The sequence below is a fragment of the Adelges cooleyi genome, unplaced genomic scaffold, assembly GCF_023614345.1.
Source record: "Adelges cooleyi isolate 19-005CV unplaced genomic scaffold, UGA_ACOO_1.1 ACOO_flye_CR_arks_rails_tigmint_CR_PRNA_167, whole genome shotgun sequence".
In the NCBI taxonomy this organism is placed as follows: domain Eukaryota; kingdom Metazoa; phylum Arthropoda; class Insecta; order Hemiptera; family Adelgidae; genus Adelges; species Adelges cooleyi.
The window spans coordinates 2,306,009-2,323,239 of record NW_026095824.1 but is presented as its reverse complement, the minus strand read 5'-3'; the positions used below and the strand labels follow the sequence as shown (position 1 = coordinate 2,323,239).

At 28.4% G+C, this 17,231-nt stretch overlaps 2 protein-coding genes across 4 annotated transcripts; one reads left to right on the top strand and one right to left on the bottom strand.

The window, feature by feature from the left end:
• Nucleotides 1-3,282: 3,282 nt before the first annotated feature.
• Nucleotides 3,283-12,598, bottom strand: LOC126832893 (uncharacterized). 3 transcript variants are annotated; one of them, XM_050563927.1, is made up of 23 exons: nt 12,152-12,598; nt 11,828-12,085; nt 11,671-11,748; nt 10,829-10,937; nt 10,593-10,743; nt 10,453-10,524; nt 10,027-10,250; nt 9,859-9,956; nt 9,640-9,780; nt 8,735-8,902; nt 8,400-8,539; nt 8,188-8,314; nt 8,004-8,123; nt 7,751-7,942; nt 7,026-7,148; nt 6,734-6,938; nt 6,506-6,662; nt 6,233-6,435; nt 5,637-6,094; nt 5,366-5,575; nt 5,085-5,284; nt 4,752-5,018; nt 3,283-4,216 (listed from the first exon to the last, which is right to left on the bottom strand). In XM_050563927.1, exons 2-23 carry the CDS (start codon nt 11,843-11,845, stop codon nt 3,946-3,948), a joined length of 3,732 nt encoding a protein of 1,243 aa, XP_050419884.1. In that variant the 5' UTR covers nt 11,846-12,085; nt 12,152-12,598; the 3' UTR covers nt 3,283-3,945. The 3 variants fall into 3 exon arrangements, with proteins under 3 accessions (XP_050419884.1, XP_050419883.1, XP_050419885.1); XM_050563926.1 differs by having other exon boundaries at nt 11,828-11,959; XM_050563928.1 differs by lacking the exon at nt 10,453-10,524 and having other exon boundaries at nt 3,285-4,216; nt 11,828-11,959; nt 12,152-12,597.
• On the top strand, nt 12,420-17,202 carry LOC126832897 (testis-expressed protein 2). The gene is made up of 14 exons (XM_050563931.1): nt 12,420-12,897; nt 13,101-13,187; nt 13,369-13,573; nt 13,701-14,049; nt 14,122-14,307; nt 14,387-14,625; nt 14,687-14,832; nt 14,890-15,002; nt 15,263-15,592; nt 15,741-15,896; nt 15,964-16,181; nt 16,243-16,554; nt 16,613-16,736; nt 16,805-17,202. The coding sequence occupies exons 1-14, from the start codon at nt 12,858-12,860 to the stop codon at nt 16,865-16,867; spliced, it is 2,568 nt and encodes an 855-aa protein (XP_050419888.1). The 5' UTR covers nt 12,420-12,857; the 3' UTR covers nt 16,868-17,202.
• Nucleotides 17,203-17,231: the final 29 nt, after the last annotated feature.

The window sequence follows — 17,231 nt, the reverse complement described above, 5'->3', positions numbered from 1 at the left end:
ATTTTTTTTAAAACGATTCAACAACAACCAAAGTAAAATAATAAAAACATTGAATGAATGAATATTATCGTTTGAAATAGTGTAGCGAACGACGTACTTACCTTTTGTTTAATCAATAATATACAATAATGCAAACTGTACATTGTACAAGTGTGTAAGTAATGAGCGACTGCAGAAGGTATACTACATGCACAGCGTAGTAGGTAATGCATGCATTACTATATTATGGGTAATATTGTTTCCAGTATTTTTCGTTTAAAATAATTTCTATAATTTCTAGTAAAAATTAATATCTCACTGGAGTTTTTTGTCTTAACTATTTTGGAAGCAGACTGTTATAATTGGTTTTTTTTTAAACTGAAAATTAAGATTTATACACTAGTTAATTTTAATGGGTATTTTTTTTTTAAGAATTTAATAACAGTAACTTTTTTTTTTATAAAATAAACATGTAAAGCATTTTTATTTATTCTTAAAATGTTGCTTCACAGCTGTTTAATGTAAACTTTTTAAATACAACAATTTGTACCATTTGTTTTTTAACAAGAAGTTATGTTATAGAGAATTTCTGTGGAACTTAAAGTTTAATTTTAAAACATTTATAAAAACTTGTTTTAATAACTTTTGGAGTTTTTGTATAAAAATATTAAATAACTGTTAAAATTTAACTTTATGAAAAAGTCTTACGAGTTACGACTACTTCAAGCCCTAGTTAAGCCTACTATGGAAAATCATATAGTAACAAATCACAAGTAAATCATTTCCTAAATGATTAGTATTTTTAACCTGTATAGAATATACATTATCATATTATTGTATAACGATAATTAATCGTTAAAACTTAGATTTATTTATTAATGCGGTTATTATAATTTATAATCAATCATATTGGTAGCTTGATTTAGTAGGTAGTGCATACCAGACCCTATTTATTATGTCATAATAATTACTTAATAAAATATGTAAAATAATAAATATTCTCAATGTAACCGTTATTATCAAAGGTGCCTAATAGTTAACCTTAATGGTTGTACACCAGTAAAAATCATGAATTATTTGCATAGCTTATATTTGACAATAATTCTATCCATAAGAAAAACGTTTGTTTTTATTTATTTATTAACAAGTACATTTAAATCATAAAACAGTCTATTAAATTTATTTTCTATTAAAATTAAAAAATCTAATATTCAATCAACATTTTTCTACGTGACACTTGAAAATTGTAATTCACATTTTACAATAGCTTTTCATTTATAAATAAACAAAAAACATTTTGGCATGAATTTCATTTTATGATACGATTAAATTGTATATCTGAAACTTATCAGTTAAAGGTTCTAATTTTAGATAGTTTAATAATTTCAAAAACAAAAAAAATGCTAAAAACAACAGCTATTTTAAAGATTTAGATTATTTTTAAATTTTAGGAGTATAGACTAAAAATGTTATCCATAGACAGTAAAATATACACTTAATAGTATGTACGTAGATTTTGGTCATATAATTTATTTTAATGATTTTACTTTGAAATATATTTTTTCGTTTACATTCGGTCTGTTTTTAAGGAGTATTGTATAGGCAATATTTAAACAAAAATAGGTTTTAATCAATTTCGACCATGGCCGGTAATTTACCGATTAATTTGTATGAGCCTTAAGGTATTATTTTTAATTTAAATACAATTTTCTACGAGTAAAAGCCGTTTTGGTTTATTTGTAGATCTCTTTATAGTAAACTACTACTACTTTCCAGACCGATTTACGTTTTCTTAAGTAAGTATTTTTTGAGCACATACACCAAAAAAAATATAAGAAATAAGTGATATATTTTTCTAAAAATGTTATTAACAAAAATACTTAAATAACTAAAATTTAACTAAAATAAATGCTTAATTTATAAACGACGAGAAACAAAACGTGTACAATAAGGCTAAAAGGTTAAAACTACTTTAGCGCCTAAAAAAATAGTTAGGCAACTTAACGTACACAAAAATAAATAATCCGTGCACAACTTGGAAACTATACTTATTAACTAAAATCTGTTACTGATTGATATCAGCTGGGCACGTGTAGACCTTGACAGCCACGCAACAACTATAGGTGGTCTTACATAGCCCGAGTGTCATCAGTTTAGTCGTAATTCGCTCATAATGGCCAGAAGTCCACGAAAAATAAGATACAAACCGGGAAGAAAAATAGCCACAATAGCATATTAAATCTTCAAATTTGCTCGAATCTGGAAATAACCATATATTTAGATTAGATTAAAACGTTTTGGCCGAATGATTGATAAAAAAAATGAGCTAATAATTACAGCAGCAGCAGAAGACATGTCGACCGACTTAGTTTTAGTTAATTAAACGTCGATTTAAATATAATACCGCAATTAACAATCGCAGAAAAAAAATTAAAAAGATGGTTTCAATATAATACCACTATGACAAAAAAAAAAAATACAAAAAATGTTATTTAATTACATTCAAAATTATACTCGAATGTACAAAAATTGGGACATTTAGATATATTAGCAATGCCTTAATTGAGTGAAGGGGGTGGGAGTGTCCTATAGGTTCGACCACAAGGAGCTGACATTAATTGATATTTTTCACCTTAAATTTCTATGTATAGAATATATATGTATTTTAATTTTTGCTTTTTGAACACGAAAAGGTACAACAAAAGGGTTTTCTTATTTTGTACTAAACAAATACCATACGAACAATATCACTATAAACGTACTTACAGACTGGTCGAAAATGGCTTTTTGACTTTTTCAAAAAATTTAAACGCATATTTAGGTATTGTTTAGTCCATAAATGTAGATTTTAGTGCATAGTAGGTACATTATATGAGCAACTACAAAACATTTGTACATTTTCTATTAAATATATTTTATTAAGAGCACAATACTTCAGTTACAAAAAGAATGCACGTGGGAATATTACAATGTTCCATAGTTTTTTTTTTTTTTTTTAGTAAGCAAAAAGTAAAAATAAATTTGTAAAATAGAAACATTGATACTATTAAATGTATTGTATAATGGACTAGGGACATGGTAAGTGCAAGAAGTAAGTCAAAATTGTTGTTTTACATATAGAATAAATAAATAATAGTACAAAAAGTAATAGAATTTATATATAATAATATAGGAATTATTCTATGTCAATATTGTTATCAGTCACAACCGTAGAACTCGAGGCATTAAATATGAATATTAAATCTATTTAATAGTTTAAAAAAAAACAAATATGTTGTAAAAACAAATAATTATGTTAATAATAAAATTTAAAAAAATTAAACATTTTAATAAAAATTAGTTTATTTTATGTTACTCGTAGATAATTATAAATAGGAATATTATATATTTAGTAACTAATGTAGTAAGCAGTATTAGTAAAGTATACACATTTTTATAAAAAATTAACATTTAAGTACTGTGAAATGTAGTTTGGAACTAATAGAAATAAACATATTTTGTTTTATATACCTCATCTTAGATAATATACAACCTAAATAATTAGATCTTTGGCACAAACATAAAAATAACAAGAAAAGTAAAATAGAAGATGAGAAAATCATACAAAATTATAATATGAAAAATAACAGAAGACAAATAATTACATCGATACTCATTTAAAAGGTCTAAAAAATAAGAAAATTATTAAAAAGAAAAATAGATGATATAAAAATCTGGTGACTAGAGTAAAGTATAATGAAAGTAAATAGTAGCGTAGTATTGAATACACACAAAATTTGCAAACAGTATACATAATGAGGAGATTATCGTTTGTCAATTACTATAAATTACTATAACAATTTTCCTATGATTAGTTGATTAGAGTGTTAAACTTTACAATAACCTTCTATTGGTGTTTATTTTTTACTATCAAAAACTTAATATTGTTCATTCGCCATGGATGTATCGAAACTAATTCTAGTTCAGTCATACTGTAGTTCCTAATGTACCGAATACAACGCGTGTAGATTCTGAATCTAAACTTAGATCTTCTGGTGACGCCAACTCTACGCGTATTGCTCCAGTTTGTTCAGCTCGTAACATCCAATCGTCACGTTGCCAATTGTAAGGATTGACAATTTGTTCTTCGGGCTCGATACTGGCCGACGTTAGTGAACTATGAGATTCTGTGCTATCAAAACTACTGGCCGGAATGTATTCGGCTAGAGTATGATCAGCAGATCGTTCTTCTAAGGCTCTAATTTAAAATAATAACAAATAGTTTTAATTTGATCAAATTACAATAATTGTAATATATATACATATATTAGTATAAACCAGTGATTCACTAAAAAGATTTACACTTTCCAGTTTCTGTTATATTATAAAATAACCAGCACGTTTGTGTTAATTTTTTATGAAACACGTCTACGGTTTTACAAAAAATAAACATGTCTAATTTAAGTCAAAGTTTAATTTTAAGAAAATTTTTGGTTTATTTTTCTATGTGAACGAACGAGTTAAAATGTTCTTTCCAAACACTAGTTTATTCTAGTTGTTTATACAAGCAGATGTCACAAACCCTAATTAATAAAATTAATTTCCATATAGTCAATTTTTCGCTAAATCATAATTTAATCATAACAGTAATGATAATTTTTTGTTTATGGTTAATTTGTTCATCAAAATATCAGACTAATAGAGCCTTTAAAAATAATGTTTGCTAAAAAAATAAAACCTCTATAAATGACCAACACTGTTTTACAAAAAAATTCAAATGAATAACTCATTACCGTAGAATTGAAATGCAGTTTTCTGACTCTAAGGAAATGGGATTTTCTGAATCCCTGTTGTAAATTATCAGTGCTATATGAGCAGGATGAGGTACAGGTAGCGGTATGCATAGTTTATCCGCCATATAAGATTGATGAATTCGTTTCCACGGCCGATATGGCTTTGTTTTGTGCGAGCCTGTAGAATTCGAATTTGAAAATGATTTGCGTTTGTGAGCATTTGATTTGAAACGTCCACCTAACAACATTGTATAAGAAATGCTATTCCTGAAAAAAAAAAAATGTTTATTTAATTAAAAGCAAATAAATAAAATAAGAACCGTCAAGACTTACCGAGTATTGTCTAATTTCTTAAATTTACAATGCAATAATTTTGAGCGAGGATTAAACACGGTGACTTCCAAATATGGTGATTGTATTTGTATGTTCCCTCGTGTAGAATACAATGGTCCCAGCATATCCGAATTATGATCATGAATATCAGTATTACGAATTGCATTAGAAAATCGTGATAGATCTACATTATGATCAGTCTAATTGACAAAATTGATAAAATCACAAATTTTTTAATTTAAATACAGTAATTATTCATGCTTAAAATTAGTAATTATTACTTCTAATTTAAATTTAGTGTCTGCGTCGTCCAAAGGTGTGAAAAAATCTAAACTAAATATATCAGTAAAGAATACAATGGCGAGTGATGACCAGTCATTTATAGACAGTCCTTTAGATTCCCAAAACTCTTCCTCGCTTATCGATAATTTGTTAATCACATGTTGTGGATACCAGCCTTCTAACATTTTCGATGCTAGTGCAATAGTTACCTGTGAATAAATACCAATATAAATGTTACAATAAATAGTTGCAGTTTTTTCCAAGTAGTACTTTAAGATCCATTGATGTGAGTCTAATTTTTGATTTCAAGTTAGCTGATAGGCCAGTCTGAAGCTCGCGCAATCGTCTTTCTAATTTATCTTGAAGAGTCATGGATAAATCTTGAGATTCTTTTTCTAACAACCGGTAAGCTCCGTTTTTAGCTAAATGTGCACTAAATGGTCCAAAACATACTTCAACAAATCGTGCAAAGTCTTTTTGTGGTTGATGAATTTTTTGCTCCATGAGATGCTGATAGACATTCAACTCGTCCAACTCCATTTTCGCTTCTAACGCGGCCAATGCTTGTTCAGGGCGAATTTGAAAATAATAATTGGTAGCCATACCAGGGCCGGCAACACGCTTAACAATAAAGCTGTCACATGCAGGCACTCTGCCACGTTTTTTAATCACTAGATGAAAAATTACACTGTCCCAACCCAAACGGAACCAATATCTCAAAAGAGCTCCTAAAGACAAAATAAATGTAACATATAATTAACACCGTTTTGAACATTTTAAGAGGAACAGGATGATCACACGGAAAGCTTAATAGCATGTAAGCAAGCTGGGTGCTGGCTAACTAAATAATCTCAAAGAAAATTTACCTATAAACAAAACAATTGTAGTAACTGGACAAAATACAAATGCAATAGCACAAGCTAACAATGGTTGAACGACACCCTGTAAAGCTATATTCCAAACCAATGCTTCGGCTATAACAAAATATCTGTTTTTCCATTCAGCCGGAGAGTCTAAATCATAAATTAAGCCATTGAATACGTGTAACAACAATGTTACTAGCGGCATCCTGCAAGTGCATTTTTTTACAGTTAGTAAATAATTTATAGAATGGTTTAATATTATAATAGCTGTTTTACCATATTGGACCTGTCAAAGCGACTATTAAACTCATAAAACTCGATAAAAGGCAGGCTAACGGAAAAAATATCATCATAGCCAGTGTGCCAAATATTCCTTTGATTATATAGTTCCAAAAACGATTCATATGTCTAGTCATCCCTTTACCAATAAATCCTAAAAAAATCATTTAATTAAATGTTAGCAAATGTTGGTATTTTTGACATTTAATATTTATTAAAATTTACCTGTATCAGGTTTGGTTTCAAAATGGGTACGACTTTTGGATATATGTCTCCACAGAGAATTTAATCTTGATAAAAGTGTTGGAGTAAGTGATGATTTTCTAGGAAATAACGTACCATTGATTTGGGAGAGCTCTAAATCTGGAAAAAATGCTTCGGAACAAAATAAAGACCGCACACTAACAGGACTACACCACGGTATAACCACCTGTAGAGAAATGTGTAAATCAAATTTATAGTAACTTATTATTGTATTAATAAGCCATTTATAGAAATATAATAAAATAACTCTTACGCCAAAAAAAAACATTGCGTTCCATGTCCATGTCCAAGTGCGATAAAAATAATTGATAACTCTCCAGAACGGCCATCTAGTTGTTGTAGTTCTTGTGATTTCCTTTTCCACCAAAAACACGGCCTAAAACAATACAATTTGGTTTTAGTCTTAACGGAACTAATAAAAAAAGCCAGCTTGGAGGTCACAAGCCTATGGGAATTATTATTTTAACTGAAAGTGATTCCCTGTATTCGTAACAAAAACATTAAGTATCAACAAAATCACAATAAGTAAATATCAATCAATTTTATAAGAACTATGGTTTTGTAATTGTTTTTTCAGTTTTTGTTTTTTAAGTCCAAAAACTACACCTAAAAAAGCCAAATAAAGAAAGTATCCAACCATTCTAAAGGAAAAGATTTTGTCAATGTGTACTTAAAGAACATTTTTAACATACAAATTAAAACTTATTAGACTATTTTTCAAAAACTTATAGTATGCTGTAATTTTAAGTTGAAAGATATATCAATTTTTTCTCAGTTTAAAAGACGACCCTTTACCTTTTTTTCCTTTTCCTAGACATCTTTTTTGACTGAGATGTACATTTTTCGCTGTGGAGGCGAAAAAATAAATTATTGACCTAGTCTAATATATTATCATGGGCGCGGGCATTGTAAAATAATAACTTTTATGCTGGCCATCAAAAATAGTATAGAACAATATATTTTTACTTGCTGACTTACTTGATTAGGATTAGATCGAGGTGTTGTAATTGCTGTAGCCGTCAAACTCAGAACAGTTGGTATGACTTCGGATTGTCCCTGAAATGATCTAGTAACAATCCAGTTAGTTGGATGCCAAATTTGTGTTAACCAATGAAATGTTCTAGTTGGTATTTTTACAGCTCTTAGTTCTTTAACCAACACGGGTTCTCTCTATAGTACATTCAAATGAGTACTAAACATATTATTTTATGCATAAATTGTAATTAATTACCTCTCTCATAAAAGTCAAATCTCTTTGTAAAAAGTAAATTGCCTGATCTAAATTATATTCTTTGCAAAGCATTAAAGCTTCTTCATGTGCACTCCACTGACATTCATGAATAAATCTCTCCTGAACAATATTAAATAAAATTAAGAAATAAATATCTAACAAAAACATTTTTATTTTATACTACCTCTGCTTTTCTTTGCTTATCTCTCATCCATGGTCCTATACGTGATAGAACTGGATAGGTATACTGCATTCGTTGACTCAATGTATTTTTTTGCTTCATAATTTTTCGTTGTACGTTTTCAACGGCTCTAGAAAAACAAATGTTTTGGTTTTCTTTAAAACTTCTTAGAGCCAAATTAAAATTTTTGTTGTAATATAAATTTTAAATTTTACCTATGCATCAAAACAATACTCTGTGCCTGATTAATGAGAAGTTTTGGAATATTACCGCCCAGCTTTTGTAGTTCATTATTATTAATTATACTTTTATAAACACGATGCAAATATTCTTTCATCACAGCTTCATTGACTGACTGGAAAAAAAAACCAATAAGTAATGTTCCATTACACATATTATACTATATTATTACTGAGTCTTAAATATATATAATCCTAAATATTAAACTCACTTTTACAATTGTATATCTATTCTAATTACTAATTATAGCTAAAATTGAAAATTCATACTTTTTTATTTTATATCTGTATAACATAATGTTATATCTTACTTTTTCAATTTCTTCATCTGATAATTTTTGAGTCTTTAGTTCGTAAATAAGTTTTTCTCGAAAATGTAAAAACCAGCCACGTGTTTCACGTTCTAACACAGCCATCAATATTGGTAACGCCTTTTTCATTATGTCCCGATTGAAAAGACTTAAATCAATTTCTTCACGCTTTAAAAAAAAAAAATTTAGGCCATGTTTCATAGACTTGATAATAAAAATAAATATTACTAGCATAAATTAGTTACATATAATATTTGTGCATGTCACGTAAAGTCAGTACGTTTAATTTGTGTCAAAAAAAAGCAACACGTAAGCCTTTTTTTAATTAGGTGTTACCCACCCATTTATTCCATAATAAAAGTAAATTAAAGGCAATTTTTCTCAAATTTTTTAATTTAGGGCTTAAACTTAGTGTATTTATAATAATGAGGCTTCTTTATAGGATATTAATTGTTTTGTCAAATTATCACAGGCAATTCTATAGAAAAAAATTCATTTTTTTTTATAGAGTTTTGCATGAATCAATTCTAAAGTACCTTGAAATTGTCGTTAAAATAATCAAATGTTCACAGTAAATAGAGAAAAGTTTTCTTTTTTTTTTAATTTTTATTAATTCTATTCACTAATTTAAAAAATTATTAAAAAATACTAAAAATATTCTAAATTTTAAAAATTATTTAATCTATCAAAATATTGTACACCTGTATTCATAGTAGGGGAGGAAAAGTGATATAGAGAGTAAGGCGACATTTAGAGCAATCTGTCTTTCTTTCAACACTCAACCACGCATTTCTTTTTTATGATAATTTTTAGAACCGGCATAAATATGTATAAGCAATGCTCAAATATTGATTGAACAGTGAAGACTAATTTATTAGTAATGATTTTTAAGACATTAAGCTTACTTTTGGTGTTAAAAACTTATAGGGAATAGGAATTTGGGGACACATTGCTTCTTTTGATGGTTCAAATTTTTCAGTTGCTGCTCGGCGCAATTGTTTTTGAACAAAATTGATTATGTGATCCAAAGCATCTTCTAGTTCAGGCTAAATAACAAAAAAATTGTTTTAAAAATATTATAATATTTCAATAATGATATATGATGTGTATTAATTAAATCTTACACGACACATTAGTTCAGCTACAAGATATCGGCAACGTTCTTCTCTTATTTTTTCTGGCAAATTATGAGCTTGAAGAGAAGGTACGCCAAACACGACATCTAAAAACAGAAGATTAGAAATTAATTATTGCTTATAAAAATGAATGAAATTGTTTTTTTTTTTTATTACCTATAAGTTTGATGACACCATTGAAAATAGCTTTGAAAGATTCTGTAACGCTGAAGAAATGCGAACTTAGCCTCGCTTTAGCTGTCACCAAAACAAATCTTAAGGCTAATGCTAAATCATCGAGTAGCGTTTCACGATTTCTCTCTGTGCCTTTTTGTAACCATTCGGTTAATCTCCATTTGTGTGATTGACCAGCAAAATTTATACTAGCTACTTCAAACTCACTACAAATATTATTATTTTATTACTATTAATCCATCAACAAAAAAAAAAAATTTTAACTTTACGCTAAATAAAAACCAACTTTCAACTCAACGTATATCATTCTACAGTTAAAACATATATTTGATGCAAATAAAAAATAAAAAAAAATTAAAAGAACAACTAGAAATCAAATCCCAAATAATTTTCCCTGACCCAACATACCCCAATTTACGTATAGTATCCAATTGTTTTGCATTTAACATCTTTGGTTTTCCGTGTACATCCTTGTCCAGACTTAATAATAACATATTGTTTTACTCCGTTTTAATATTATAAAATTAATGTCATTAATGTATGCTTACCCTTGTTCACGAAGTGATTCTAACTGCTTGTTATTTAAGTGCTTTGTTTCTCCTTTACTATTAACAGCCACTGCATCTAACTCATCAAATGAAGGCGGTATAAATAAGTCACGGCAATTGATCGAACGATATGAAGCAACACTGCGTCTAGCTAGAGTACAACATGAATTAAAGCCTACATTAATTATTTAGTTATGATTGAATTATTTTAAACTTAGGCATATAAAATAACTTACCAGTTCCATACGAAGAGTCGTTTACGTTTGTTTGACATTTAGTTGTGATGGCTGTTGGTGGCAAGACAATTGGAAATGTTTTCCAATGATATAAAAACTGTTCACCAACCTGTAAAAAACCAATTAATTTATCCGTAACTGGTACTCTGATCAGCATAAGAAGTCTCCTAAGATTTACATTGATTTGCAGTTTGTAACTTTGCACCGTGCTAATTACAGGTTAAGAAACAAATTTACTTTACCAGGCACTCTTTTTTTGAAAATTTCTTTATGTCGATTAAAAGGCTTTTTACCCAGATTTTAAATATGAAATTGGAAATCCGCAGACTCTTTCAGTAAGTTGTAGCTACTTGAACTTTGGGAATTATCTTTGCAAGAATACATAAATATATGCTAGTTGGCTTTGGCGCCCTGCGTCACCAGTCACAGGCGTCTTTATTCACTAATCGTTTGTAGTTTATTTATGTACTTGCCAAACAATAACTCCCAAAGTAATTTTTTAATTACAGGAGTCGGCAGAATTCTGACTTCAGCTTCGTAATCAGCATAAAAAAACCACTATAATTTGGCAAAAAAAAAGATTCCTGGTAAAGAGAATTCAACTCAAAATTGGTGTTTCCTCACAAAATTCTATACAAGTAGAACTGGCCACTACAACTGTGACTACTCAACTGTTTCACTCTGTACTTTACGTCCTCATACAACTGAATTCTTTATCAGATGACAGCTATCTTCAATATAGCATTGATACAATTTACTCACAAACTTTTTTTTTATAATAGTTGTACGTAATAAAAACGATATTTCTTGTTAAAATACAAAATTGTTATTTATTAACATACTTGTTTTATGTTATCCACTAAATGCACAATTTCTTCAGGAGCACCGCAAAGGTTCACATCAAATTTCAGGGATTCTTTCTAAGGTTGTTAATAAATTTAAACATTATTAATTTGTAAGATACAAAAAGACAAATATTAATAATAATATTATAATTACTTCTGGCAAAATAGACATGTTAATCAATTAACTATTTTACAGTTCAGACGAGTTGAGAGATTTATTGGGTACATAGAGCTTCATCTGAACTTGGCGTTATCTTCGTCATATCCCATACTGTAGTGTATTGTACTGTGTAGGAAATAACCGGTTTTACAGTATTAAAATTCACGGTTCAAGAATCCCACATATTATATTACAATTTAACCCTGAATTAAACCAAAGAAAGCAGAGAAGTGCGTGCATTTTGTAGGAATACTAAAGAAAAAAGGGTGAGTTATATTTTGTATCCACTAACAGGATGTGCATAACAAAGCCACTTACCACACAGGGAGTCAAATATTTTCAAACGAATAGACGATTTTTAAATCGAATAAAAATCGAACTCCAACAAGCTGACTTTTGTTTTAATTCCATAATGTAAAAAATGTGTTTACAGCTTGGTGAATATTTCTGGTAACAAAAAAACGAGCACGAATCACGTAAGTTTATTGAAAATCTTACAAAGTTTGTTGACACCAAATTTATTTATGATAACAGTTGTTGATAACAATAACAATCGATTGTAATTGCTGAACTAAAGGTGCGTTTTCACGAATCGAGTTTAATTAGCCGATTATAGTTGATCAATTGAATTATCACTTGAACGATAAAGTTTGACTGGGTCCGACTTTTCTTGATCGACTAAAAAGTTTATCAACTCCATTGAAACAAGGCCTCTTCCTATAGATTTCATTCAACTTTTGTTGATTAACTATAATCGGTCAATTAAACTTGATTCGTGAGAACGGGCCTTAGAAAATCAACTTGATAATAGATAATTAGCTTGATAACATGCACACCTACCTATTATTTATTATTTTAACGAGAAGATAATAGTATGAACTTTTTTTCTCAGAAATATCTTCTATAGACTATAGTGATAAAATATGTATTATTAATGTATATAATCAAATCGAGTACTTACAAATACTACTAACTAATACTCTAGCTTTATTATTACTAATGTAGACATCTTTCCGTATTATGCATGATGGAACTTTCAAACGCCCGTAGAACTTCGAAAAAGGGTGAGAAATAACAACTTTTTTTCTTTGACCCAACATCTATACTTTTATAGATGACTATTATCTTAATTTTTTTGAATACCTGTACATACAAAATTTCAATATGCATAATAACCTCTATAAATATTTTATACAAAACATTCTTTTGTAATTTAAGTTTCCTAACATTTTTTTGTATGTTTTGCTTTTGTCTGTTAATATCTTAGAAAAAATGTCTTTTTCTGTGCGATTCAATGCGGAAGATGAAGAGGTAGAAGGGCTGTATTCTAAACCTACATTATTGCGATCAACAGGTACTCATCACTGGCATGGAGATTATCTATTTTATTAATAAACAAAATAATTTAGAATTATTGAATAAAACAAAAATTTTTATAATAATAGATTTTTTTAACAATATATATATATATATATCATATATTTTATAAATATTTGGTAAAACGAGAAAGTTTATTAATTTTATAATTTACTTAGGATCAATTGAAGAGTATCCAAGAACACCTGATCAGTCTTTGGGAAGTACACAATACTTGGGTCTTTTCGGATTAAAACGATCGTCGAGTTCTGATGCAGAACCATCTCCTTGCGATACGACTATTCGGCGTTTAGATAGTTTTTTATCAGATATCAAAGAAGGTCTGTGCAAGAGTGATAACATTGATCTTGGAATGTCAACTAAGTAATAATAATTTATATACTGCTCTATAATTTATACGTATAAAATTTATAAAAAAAAGAATGATAATTTTTTTTTAATTCATTTAACGATTACACTTTTTGTATTGATCATATACTAATATGCTTAGGAAGTATGATGATTCAGGCCAAGATGATGATTCCGTATCTTTAATATCAGACGAGATTGAGGAAATAAGAGATGAAAATGAAAAAATAAGTTCAAGTTTCGTTGACACTAATTGGTTTAGTATTCGCCGTAGACGTACCAATGTCATTGAAAGAGCTGGAGAATTCAGTGATGTTGAAAAGGCAAAAGACGCTCTAGAAGATTATAATACGAATATTTTAGAACCCATAGCTCATTGCAGTCCAGTGACGGCGCCTCCAAGAATAAGGGACAAAATAAAATACGCAATGTGGTTTTTATTTGGAATAACAGGATGCTTTTTAAGTTATAGATACATGTCATTATACATTGTAAGATTTAAAAGATAAAAATTTAGATTTAGTATATTTTTATTAAAATTATATATCGTGCTTTATTTTTAGAATACATTTTTTCTTGGAGGTTTTATTGCTTTCAAATGTAGATACTTTATAGAAATGATAACTACTGAAAGTTATAAAAAAAATCGGTTTTTACTCAATAAAAACAAATTTCCGGATAACGAAGATACTATCATCCAAACTTTAAAAGCATTATATCATATGGATCCACGTTTCATGTTGTATAAGGTATTTAGAAGGGGAAATCATTATCTTAAAAAAGTATACATATCTTTTGTGCATAACTGTTTGTATTTATTTTTTGTAGGGCTGGATGAATCAATTTTTGTATGAATATCGTCCAGAAACCTATAGACTTTCACTTACAATATCAGTGTATTCGAGACTAAAAGGATCGGTCTTAATTATGTCTTATCCTTATTACAAAGTTCCTAAAAGATCACTGTATAATCAAACAAAACCTAAATTGGTTTTCATAAAAGAATGTATGTATGATTTGTCACGGTGCAAAGTTGGATTACTGCCAAACAACTTAGTTAATAAAAGGTAAAAATTATTGTTTTTTTTTTTTTTTTTTTTAATTTTATTTTTATAATTATTTTTTTAGAAAATGGAGTAAAAAATATCCCATATGTATTGATTTAAATTCAGATTCTTTAATTGGTGTTCGTCGGTCCGTAAAGTCTAAACGATTTATTACAGATTCTGATGAATGGTTTCTTAAAGATTATACTACTAGATCAGAGCAAGCTGGTAAATAAGTACTTCATAATATTTTAGTTTATTTATAATTTGTTAATTTTATTACAGAAAAATTGTACAAGGAAATGTTTGAAGGTGAAGTCATAGACGTCAAGGACGATTATGATTTAAACGATGAAAGTTTTTACACTGAAAGTGAAAAAAGAGTTGTAAAAGCGGAAGTATGTCAACATTTTTTTTAATTAGTAGGAAAATTACATACAAATAAAAGTTGTGTTAAAAAACTAAAGTACATAATGTCATTTGAATCTCTTTGCTTGCATCCATAAAAAAATAGCCAAAAACATATAGCTGAATGACAAAACTTATTTTTATTTAATACTGTATCAAAAAGAAAATATATATTATTATATTGAATTTTATGCAACTTTGCTTTTAAGTACATAATAATTTTAAAACATATTTCATTGAACCTTTTTAGGTTGATTCTAAAAAAGAACATAGAAATTCTGAACCAGAACCTAGTACATCAAAGGGTCCTGAAAAATTGGAAAACTTGGAAGAAAATGATGTTGACAATGGATTGAAAACTGATTCAGATAAAATATACCTGTTTGCAAGAAACGACCCTGAAAAAGAACTTTGGTATCACCGTTTAAACCTTGCAGCTTCTATTAATATACCTAATGATGAGATGAGAAAAAAATTAGAACAACGTTTTAAGTTACACAAAGCTTATTTGGCTTACATACATAGAGCTCACGAGCTTTCCAATATACCAATAAAGATTGATAGTTCAAAGAATAAAACTGTGAGTTCAAGTTAAAATAGGTTTTAATCAATTATTGAAAAATATAATTAAAATTATTATTTATTAATGAATGTAAGGAAAATGAAACCGGCTAGTTTTTGTATAGTACAGTATCTTAGTACAATTTTCTATTTTTGTTGCTTACTAGAAATTACATAATATTCAACTCAATGATATACCAGGCGAGCAGCTATATTTATGGCTGAATATACTTATCGGTCGTGTGTGCTTTGATTATCTACAAAATCCTAAAGTGCTCGAAATGGTTGCTGATAAATTTCAAAGAAAGTTAAATGCCATCAGGGTATATTTTAATATTAAATGATAGATAATGTTTGGTGTTCAACTAAAAATATATTTCTTATTTATAGTTACCAAAAGTAATGGACATGATAGTTATTCGAAGCTTGTGCTTTGGCAAAGGAGAAATTCCGACTGTCCGCCGTGCTTCTAAGCCTTGGATTGACCATCGTGGAATATGGTTCGAGTTAGAAATTGTTTACAATGGAAGTTTTCAAGCATCCGTCGACACCAAACTGAATTTAATGAAATTAAAGAAAGAAGAAACTCAACAACAAAAAGAAGAAATGTACAATAAATAATATTTCAAATTATTTGCAACTTTTTATTTATTTATTTAAATTTTAAAGGAGGAAGGCTGTTTACGACTCCAATCAAGAAGATAGTGGTGAAACGTCTAACGACGAAGGCCAAGTACGAGAAGATGTTAATTTTGCTCAACGGCTATTTGAGCAACAAGCATTAAATGAACCTCCGCCTCTTCAAGGAAGTCGTATCAGTAGATTTGTTGAGAATATGTCGTCTAGTCTTTTTGAACTGAAATACGTGAAGAGAGTTTTAGAAAATGTCGCCAAGAAAGAACTCACACTTGTGATTGACGTAAAACAGTTAATAGGAACGCTCATAGTCAATTTACCACCACCACCAACTGACCGTATATGGTAATCAATATTTTCTATTAAAAACTGCATTAATGAATGATACCACTATTTCTTGTAGGGTTTCGTTTAGAGGATGTCCTCAAATTACTTTTGAAGCAAAACCTAAAGTAAACGATACAAATGTGCCACTTATCGATTTCTTAACAAAATGGTTGCACAATGTATTAATTAAAGAATTTGAGGTACGTTAATATTTATTAACTAAAATAAATACATTAATTCTTTAAATTGTAATTTTTTTTCCTTATAGAAAATTATAGTTCTACCAAATATGACGGATTTTTCGATACCAATGATGAATAGTGAATACTAATTAATTATAATTTTGCACAAAGAATTATTATTAGTTTTAAGTAAAATGTATTTTATTTTATATTAAGAATTGATTATTTGTTACCATTGAAAGAAAAAAAACAAATTTTTATTGGCTGTGATAATATTTTATGTACGCCAAATCATTATATGAATTGTTTTAATTTTAAAACTTAACGACTTCAGTTATAACTTAATAACGATTTAACAATGTTTGGCCACTATCACAGTATTGTTTAATATTTTAAATACTTTTTTAAAAGTTGTCCTATTAGTGGGGAAATTTGCACATTTGCCAAATAAACATTATATAAAGCATATTATATTTATATTTAAGAGGTAAATAAGTTTAAATTCCATGTTCC